Source organism: Eurytemora carolleeae, unplaced genomic scaffold (assembly GCF_000591075.1).
Source record: "Eurytemora carolleeae unplaced genomic scaffold, Eaff_2.0 scaffold712, whole genome shotgun sequence".
NCBI lineage: Eukaryota > Metazoa > Arthropoda > Copepoda > Calanoida > Temoridae > Eurytemora > Eurytemora carolleeae.
In genome coordinates, this window is record NW_019396598.1 from 103,896 (window position 1) to 113,618 (window position 9,723).

General features: G+C 32.1%; 1 protein-coding gene across 1 annotated transcript; it reads left to right on the plus strand.

Moving 5' to 3' along the window:
* The first annotated feature begins 3,662 nt into the window (after positions 1–3,662).
* On the plus strand, positions 3,663–8,828 carry LOC111706091 (uncharacterized). Its single transcript, XM_023478857.1, has 9 exons — positions 3,663–5,100; positions 5,397–5,593; positions 5,647–5,723; positions 5,780–5,881; positions 5,943–6,084; positions 6,141–6,218; positions 6,580–6,644; positions 6,788–6,839; positions 8,625–8,828. Exons 1-9 carry the CDS (start codon positions 3,759–3,761, stop codon positions 8,727–8,729), a joined length of 2,160 nt encoding a protein of 719 aa, XP_023334625.1. The 5' UTR covers positions 3,663–3,758; the 3' UTR covers positions 8,730–8,828.
* Positions 8,829–9,723: the final 895 nt, after the last annotated feature.

Genomic DNA, 9,723 nt, shown 5'->3' on the forward strand with positions numbered 1-9,723 from the left:
ATTTGGTTTTGGGATATAATCTGACTTAAAATAAAAAATCAAATATAAATTATTTAAGAAATTTACTCTCAAAAACCAATGCATATTTTCAATTGGCAATTGCCATGGCATATTTTTTTCCCTGAAGTATACGATGAAAAATGTACAACCAAGAAGAAAATGGAAAACAAGAAATATAGAAAAGTTAGAATATTCTTATCTGATATTATCTATTTACTTATAAATTATTGTTAAAATTAAAAGTTAGAGAATAATTTTGTAAAAAAAGATGATTTTACAGACAGTCTTTTTTCTTAAAACCCGAACTAGGACGAATGTAACAGAAAGTGCATTTACCTGTTCATGCTACATTTTAATATATCAATTACAACATTCATATATATATATATATATCATATTGTAGTTTATTGAGGTATTTGCGTATTAAAATTTGTAAAGATATATTTTTTTCTTTTTGAGCAGGCGTATACTATTTTCTAAATATCCTTCCATTTTTCTGTTGTATAAACTATAAAGTCATTTTTTAGGAATAAGCAATTTATAACAATAAATTCTTAGATAGATAATCATTAAACTGTGGCGCCCCTGGATTCCTGGAATGCAGTACACAGCATATTCCATACTTCACATGTTATTGTTTAGATTATGATAATCTAGAAGATTAATCTCAAGAAGTTTTGTGTGGGAAGGTTTGTCCAGGGATGTTAACTTATGGTCTCAATCCTGCCTGGACTGTCAACGGAGCAAGATTCAAACCCACATCAAGTCTTCCATCCAACCTATACCTGTTCCTGGACGGAGGTTTTCTCATCTCCATGTAGATCTAGTTGGCCCCTTACCTCAATCCTCTGGGTTTAAGTTCTTGTTTACCATCGTGGACAGAACAAGTGGATGGCCGGAAGCAATAGCAATAATTAGTGGGGAGAAAAAGATTTTAAAGTATTTTAGTGGACCGCATGCATCGGACCTATAATTGTATATCTTGAAATAGGTTCGGTAAGAGGTTAAGGCTGGTAAAGGGAGTTGGATAGTATTTAGATATGAAAAAACACGAGGAAACTATTCCACATTTCTTAAAAACTGCTCAATGTCTATTTCCATAAATTCATTTATTTGTGCAGGAGAATGAAGCGGGTACATCTGAGTGGTTTGAGATTATGCCCAGGTCAGGAGACTGGAATGATATGAACCTTGATCAATTCACTGTTTGTGCTTGGGTGTTTAATACATTCTATGGAACCTCCTTTAGGTACTATTTATTAAATTAAAGTTTTTATTTCAAGGTTGGTTTTAATTGTCATTCACAAAACAAAAATGAATCAATACGGAAATAAAAAGGATATATCTGTTTTGTGTTCAACTAAATATGTTCACAGAATTATCAATTACAATGAAGAAGATGTTGCTTATCTTAAAAATCCTTACAATGCATCATCTTTGTTGTGATGATTAATTTTTAACTAATTTTTTTATCAGCCATTGGGGGGTTGAGCATTAAGACAGCCATTGCAATTAAAAAAAATCCCACCTTTTCAAAATAAAACTTAAAAAATTACACCTTATATTGAAATTAGAAAACCAATGTTTTTATGTTGGAAAAAGTCTGTTCATGTTTAATTTATTGAAATAAGCTGAGAGTGGATCATTAAAGAAAAACAAATTAGGATAATTTGATTTCTGGTTCACATAATTTTCCTGGAATTATAAAAAGTTTTCCTTTTCTTTTTCCATAAGGGAATTAATCAAAAGTATGGTCTACAAAGTTTTTTGTTTTATTTAAATGTTGATGTAGGGATGCTAACGTTTTCATTATTTTGAAAAACGATCGTTTCGTTATAAAAACGACGGCAAAAAATCGAAAACAAAACGATCGTTTTTAAAAACGATCGTTTTTCAAAATGATCGTTTTTTATAAAATTCGTCGTTTCTTTAACGATTGTTAACGATGAACCTTCGTTAACGATCTTTAACGACGAACCTTTGTTAGTGATTGTTAACGACAACCCTTCGTTAACGATCGTTAACGACAACCCTTCGTTAACGATCATTAACGACGACCCTTCATTAACGATCGTAAACGAAGAGAGGAAACCGACCTAAAGGGCATCTGTACTAATCATTTAGTAGTTTTAAGAAAATATCAAAAAGTTTTAGCTCCCCCACAACTGTTAAACTTCATGTAAGACGACGTTCAATAAAGTTGCATGTAATTTATTTTTTTAAACTATAGTTTTTCCAAAAACGACCGTTTTTATAGTCTGTAGTTTCGTTAACGATCGTTAACGACAACCCTTTGTTAATGATCGTTAACGACGACTCTTCGTTAACGATTGTACACAACGACCCTTCGTTAACGATCGTTAACATAATTGTCAATACATTTTTTTTAAACGATCGTTTTTTCAAAAATGATCGTTTTTTTTAAAACGATCGTATTAAAAACAGTGCCAAATCGTTTTTATAAAAAGGATCGTTTTCAAAAACGATCGTTATTTGTTTTCAAAAAGTTGAAAACTCGAGTGGGTCGTTTTTAAAAACGATTGTTTTTTTTCGAAAACGAAACAGTCATTTTTGAAAAAGATTGAAAAATGAAACAAAAAACGATCGTTTAACGATCGTTTTCAAAAACGATTAACAACCCTATTAAGTGGATGCATCTAATTTAATAAAATAATGTTTTAGTACCCTGTGGACCTTTGGCTCCTTGAAACTAACAGATATAATTCAGCTTTATATAAGAACAGAAATAGAAAATGGAAATGGTGGAGTTAAGGTGCTTTTCAATGCCTGGGTAGCTGTTAATGAAACAAACAATGTTCGCACCATTTTAGGAAGGTAAACAGTTTGCCACTAGATGTCTCTGCTTTCGATGCTTTAAATGATTACATGTGGCAGAGACACCTGGCGGAAAAAAGTTGTTTTAAGTTCACTGTATATAAAACAAATAACAAATATTATGAAATATTAGCTATATACGAATGAGTCGAGAAATAATCAATTACTTTAGGTTGTAATATCTAAATGATTTGTTTGAAATTAAATTGATTCTTTTACGATACAAGTCGTATATTGCAACTTTCTGAATTTGTATGGACACTACGTTCTTCAGTATAAGTCTTTTTTTTTAACAATTTTGTCCTTATAGACGCAACAGATAGAAGTATGATTAGTAGAAATCAAAAGCGATTATTTTTCACTGTAAACCTGTACCTCCTTTTATATTTCGCGAACACTCCCTTTAATCCCAAAAGAAAATGATATCCAAGCATGTATTCAATGCAGTGAGATACTGTATAATATAACTGGAAGTCATTGAAGCAGAGTTTAGAAAGCATATTTGTGATTTATTGCCCTACAAATTTATTTAACCAGTAAAAATTTGGTTTAACTAATTTATGATCTTAAATTAAAATTCAACCAAATCTTTTTGAATTAAACATCACAAGAGTCAAAGCTCCTACATCTCAAAAGAATGTAAGGTTCAGTAGAAGACAAAAAAATGTTTTTAACGATTTAAAAAGAGACTTTTAGTCCAACAGTTCTACATTGCACATTCTTACTAAATCTAATATTTTGAGTTTTGACTTAAAAATAAAAATAAAGAAACCTCAGTTTCTCTAAAATCAATTCATTTATCTTTAATATTATTAAATTAGAGTAAAATGCTAAAAATAAATCAACTATGCTTTAATTTGATCTGAGCAATTCAGCCCCTTTCCTTAGTTGTGAATATAAATCAAGTATTTTTGCCTAGCACAATGCTTCATCGTGAATTGATTCACATGTGTTGGCTAAATAATGGAACCACCAGTGAAGCTTACATTAATGGAAATATCAGCTTAGATTATTTGTCTCCTTCTCCTTTTAAAAATATAAATATGGATAAATCCAGCAACTATTCTATGATATTTGGACAGGAAGCTGACTCATTCAAGGGAAGTTTTAATTCTGAACAATCATTCAGAGGAAAAATCTCTGAATTTCATATTTGGAACTACACCCTATCTGAAAACATTATCAAAGAAATATCCAACTGTAAATCTACACTTAAAGGGAACATAGTTTCATGGGATACAGAATATATCATATTTCATAGTGTAAGCCCGGAGCACACAAACATTGAAACGCTTTGTGCTCCTTATGACAAAGTGATATTTATCAAAGATACAATGAATTACAAAGATGCTGAACAATATTGTAAGATTCACAAAGGATATCTTTACACTCCAGAGTCAAAGCTTAGGAATGACTGGATGGTAGGGATGATTCTAAAATTTAACAAGACATGTGAAAAGGATTCTTGGATAAACAGATCACCTAATTTGGACAAAAAAATGGAATCAGGATCAGAAAAACATTTCAACAATTGGGAAAGGAATGTTATTGAAGATAACTGCTCAACAATAAGACCAGATGGAAAATGGCTTACTCAAACAAAACATATTTGTGAATATCAAACCAAATGTTTTGCTTGTGCATTTGTTCATGAGCCTGTATTTACATTAAAAGGATTTTGTTTGGATTTTATACCATCATATAACTACTACATTAACCATGGAGAAAATGGAATGCAGTACATTGGATATAAAGATAGCTCAATCATCAGGAGTCTAAATGGATGGAAATTGTTGGATAAAAAAGGAACAGAAGTTATTAGTACAACTAAAGACACTGAAACCCCACTGGGAAGAATTTTATGGTTTGGGACTAATGAGGACTGCAAGCTTATTAAAGATGAAATTTTGCTCACTATTTCAAGTTGTAATATGCATCAGCAGTTCACTTGCAACTCTGGACAATGCATTGATATTGAGATGTATTGCAATAATCACTTTGATTGCAATGATGGCTCTGATGAAGATGACTGTACACATATAGTTATAAATCCAAGATATTTTATCAATAATCCTCCTGATGTAGAACATATGAATAACTCCATGTTTATAAATGTTAAAATAATTCAATTTGACAATATTGATAGTCTGAAAATGACTATAACTCTCACAATGGATGTACAAGTATCTTGGAAGGATCCAAGACTTTTTTTTAAAGGTATTTCTCGATATCAAGGCCCTGGAATGTCACGCAGTAATATACATGGTAAATATCTTAACAAATCAATAAAATTTCTTAATAAAAAATGTCCACTGTGCTGTCAGTTAATTATATTCTATACTCGACATATTGTTATCTTATATACTTTGCTTGTCGGTTTGTATCCAATAAACATAAAAACGGCTGAACCGATTGGGCTCAAATTTTGTGTGGGACTTCACATGTCCCCAGGGAAGGTTTATAGATTGAAGAGAAAATGTTCAAAACTAAAATAGAAGATGGGTGCGAAGCAACCCTAAAGCTTAGTTCTTTAAATTGGTTTTAGTTTTTTTCAATTATAGATGGCTTGAAGGATCAGATTTGGAAGCCTTGGATTTATTTGGAAAATGTGATATTGGGAACAACTGTTGTTGGAGAAACATCTAGTTTACAAATAGTTCAAACAGGCCCTGAACAGACCGCATCAGTCAAGAATGCCAATGAGTTTATAACATTTGATGGCAATAATGTGCTGCTGTTTCATTTACTAAGGTTTCAGGTAAGATAATCAATTTAAACTTTAAGTGCTAAGGATAATCTTGATTTGATCAGGGACAATTCTTTTGTAACATGGACATCTTTATATTCCCGTTTGACAGGCAGATGTGCAATATTTCAATTATGTTAAGGCAAGTATAATTCATTATACTTTGTGGGAAACACACTTAATTAGGCTTTATTTAAGATTTGGTGACTCTGCTATGGTGAAACTTGTACCAGATTCAGAAGATGCTGTCAGTTATAAAGGTCCTAAAAACCTCAGACTATTCCAAGTTGGAACATTAAAGTAGGAAATAAATATAAATATTAAATCAGGTGCAGAGTGAATTATAATTTTTTTTATTTAGCTGGACTTCAGAGACAGTGGGCACCGATTCTAAATTCATCTTCTCCATTAAGCTGGACAGATTATTCTCTGAGCTATTGATCTCAATATTCTTTCAAACATTCCTCCTTTGGTTCTTAGCATTTCTAACTCTTTTTATCAGGGTAAAGGTTTTATTGTGTTCATTATATTTTTTACTTTTTATTTCAATTACTTACAGTTGGAGAACTTCAATGAACGTGCAATGGGTGGCATCACAGTGTTGTTGGTGTTGGTGTCACTTCTGGCTTATGTCAAGGTAATAAAATGTTTTTTTTAAATTATCAAACTTGAGCTGAGATTTTAAAAGTTAAGCTCAAACTTTAATGTGCTTGAAACTTTGCTCCATCGAATTCTCCACTCTCAAACTTAGCAAAAATATTCAGTTTTTAGAGTGTGCTTATTTTATATAGAAACTAATTTTGACACTACAAATAATTTTGGAGTCTAGCTTAAGCAATAGACTTAGCTAGCCTTTCTTTACATAATTACCTCAATAAAAGGAAATGATCCATTTTGTGTAATGTTCTTATTTAGTAAAAGAACTAAAGCTGGGGTTTTCTTAGATTAAAACTTTAAAAATTTAAAACCCAAATTGATAAATTGGAAAATGATTTCAGTCAAGTGTTCCGACCACCTCTGGACTTATTTTGATCGACATTTGGTTTGTCTGGTTTATCACAAGGTAAATCTTTTGCAATTATTCATGCAATGACAGATGCACAGATTTTTTTATGAGCTGTGGTAATATTGAGAAGAGAGGCATTGCATAAAATTAACATTACTTGCTCTATTCCACCCATTGATCAAATGAATTCAATACTTAAGTGTTTTCCTGGTGATTATTTCTGTTGGAATTCTAGAAAATATCCGACATCAGGTATATCAGGCTTTTCTGTTAGCTATAGGGTTAATTAAGTACAGGGCTTTCCATTAGGTAGAGGGTAATCCACTATTTACAGGGCTATCCATTAGGTAGAGGATAATCCACTATTTACAGGGCTATCCATTAGGTAGAGGGTAATCCACTATTTACAGGGCTATCCATTAGGTCCAGGCAGAGTTGTTAATCGTTTTTGAAAATGACAGTCAAATGATCATTTTTTTAAATTCATTTTTCGATCGTTTTCAATAATAATTGTTTCGGTTTCTGAAAAAAAATGTCGCTTTTAAAACGATCGTTTTTTTTCGTTGTTTCGACCTTGTTTTCATAACGAAACGATCGTTTTTAAAAAAATGAAAACGATAACATCGCAGGTACACTATTGTGTATAACATTATGTACAGGGTTATCCATTTGGTATAGGGCCGGTTATCCATTTAGTATAGGGTAATCCATTATGTACAGGGTTATCCATTAGGTGCAGGGTAATTCACTAGGTACAGGGTAATCCATAATGTACAAGGTAATCCATTAGGTACAGGGTAATCCATTAGGTACAGGGTAATCCATTAGGTTCAGGGTAATCCATTATGTACAGGGTAATCCATTATGTACAGGTTTATCCATTATGTACAGGTTTATCCATTATATACAGGTTTATTCTTTATGTACAGGTATATCCATAAGGTACAGGGTAATCCATTATGTACAGGTTTATCCATTATGTACAGGTTTATCCATTAGGTACAGGGTAATCCATTATGTACAGGTTTATCCATTAGGTACAGGGTAATCCATTATGTACAGGTTTATCCATTATGTACAGGGCAATCCATTATGTACAGGATTATCCATTAGGTACAGGTTATCCATTATGTACAGGATTATCCATTAGGTGCAGGGTAATCCATTATGTACAGGTTTATCCATTATGTACAGGTTCATCCATTAGGTACAGGGCTATCCATTATGCACAGTGTTATATGTGAGGTACAGGGTAATCCATTATGTACGGGTTCATCCATTATGTACAGGGTTATCTATTATGTACAGGCTTATCCATTATGTACAGGTTTATCCATTATGTACAGGTTTATTCATTATGTACAGGTACAGGGTAATCCATTATGTACAGGTTTATCCATTATGTACAGGTTTATCCATTATGTACAGGGTTATCCATTATGTACAGGTTTATCCATTAGGTACAGGTTTATCCATTACGTTCAGGGTTATCCATTAGGTACAGGGTAATTCACTTGGTTCAGGGTTATCCATAAGGTACAGGGTTATTCGTTAGGTACAGGGTAATACCTTATGTACAGGGTTATTCATTAGGTACAGGGTAATACCTTTTGTACAGGGTTATCCATTATGTATTGGGTTATACATTATGTACAGGGTGATACATTAGGTACAGGGTTATCCATTAGAGACAAGGTTACCCATGATGAGCAAAGTTACCCATTAGGTTCAGGGTTATCCATTATGTACAGGGTTATACATTGTGTACATAATAAATTACAGGTTTATCCATTAGAGACTGGGTTACCCACTAGGTTCAAAGTTACTTATTAGGTACAGGGTTATCCCTTATGTACAGGGTTATCCCTTATGTACAGGGTTATACATTGTTTACATAATACATTACAGGTTTATCATTAGAGATAGGGTTACCCACTAGGTTCAAAGTTACCTATTAGGTACAGGGTTATCCAAAGGAGACAGAGACCCATGAGATAAAAAAATCTCCAAATTCCTGATTAATGTGGAACTATTCAGGACTATGAGTACAGCAGGAAACTAAACAACATTGCTAAAGTATTCTTTATCATCTGTACTCTTGTATTTATCTGTGGATATACAGCAGTTATTCTGGAATACTGAACATACAGACCTACCCACAAGTGATAAGTCCTCCAAGACGACTTTACACTCTAAGAAATGACAAAGGAATTGAGTTTTTGCCAAAAACTCAAATCTGCTGATCCCAATATCTTTGCAACCTGATGCTGCAAACCTTTTATATTTTAAACTTATTTTACCTATAAGTATTATTAGTTTGAAATATCTAAGGTTTACGACATTGGGTTACAAAGATATAGAGATTAGAAAATCAGAGTTTGTGGCAAAAACTCAATTCCTTTTCATCCAACAAAATTTGTTGGAACACTGGAGCCAAAATCAACTTTGCTGCATCATTCGTCAATTTTTTTTTTGGATGTAATTGATCATTTAGTCATTTGATAGAATATTGAAGATACAGACCTACCACCAATAATAAGTCTTCAAAGACGACCCTACACTCAAAGAAATGAACAATTTTTATCTAACAAAATTTGTTGGAGCACCGGATCCAAAATCAACTTTGCAGCCTCAATCTAGCTTCTACTAGTTGAATTCGGACCCGGTGCTCCAGCAAATTTTGTGAGCTGAAAATTTGACATTTCTTAGAGTGTATGCATTCTTTCCGGCTTTTTTACATTCCCGGTTCCCTGGAGCTAAAATTGTAAACTTGTTTCTTGATTTTATAAATATATGTATAAAAGAGTAATTTAGAATTACATTACATTTGAAATAAGCTAATAAAATGATAAACTCCAACTTTCAAATCATAATATCTTTGCAGTTTGATGTGGCAGCATTAAAAACATAAAAAGCTTAATAAATTAGACTCTGATCAGATCTGATCAGATCGTCCTTTATAGAAAGTTTTGGTTAGTCAATAAAAAAGCTTATTCTTTGTAGGTAACTCTGTATCTTTGATGTGATACCTTAAATATAAATCTATTATAAAATTCGAAATAAATGTTGTTGTTTTTTTTAAATATTTAATTTTGTTATTCCGAATTCTAAACTTCATCAGAAATTATATCAATTT

Excerpts from the sequence above, each read along its gene's own strand:
- LOC111706091 (XM_023478857.1), top strand. The coding sequence starts at position 3,759 with ATGCTTCATCGTGAATTGATTCACATGTGTTGGCTAAATAATGGAACC. Across the intron at positions 5,724-5,779 it reads AATATTTCAATTATGTTAAG|ATTTGGTGACTCTGCTATGG; the intron begins GCAAGTATAATT and ends GCTTTATTTAAG. Across the intron at positions 6,840-8,624 it reads TAGAAAATATCCGACATCAG|GACTATGAGTACAGCAGGAA; the intron begins GTATATCAGGCT and ends GGAACTATTCAG.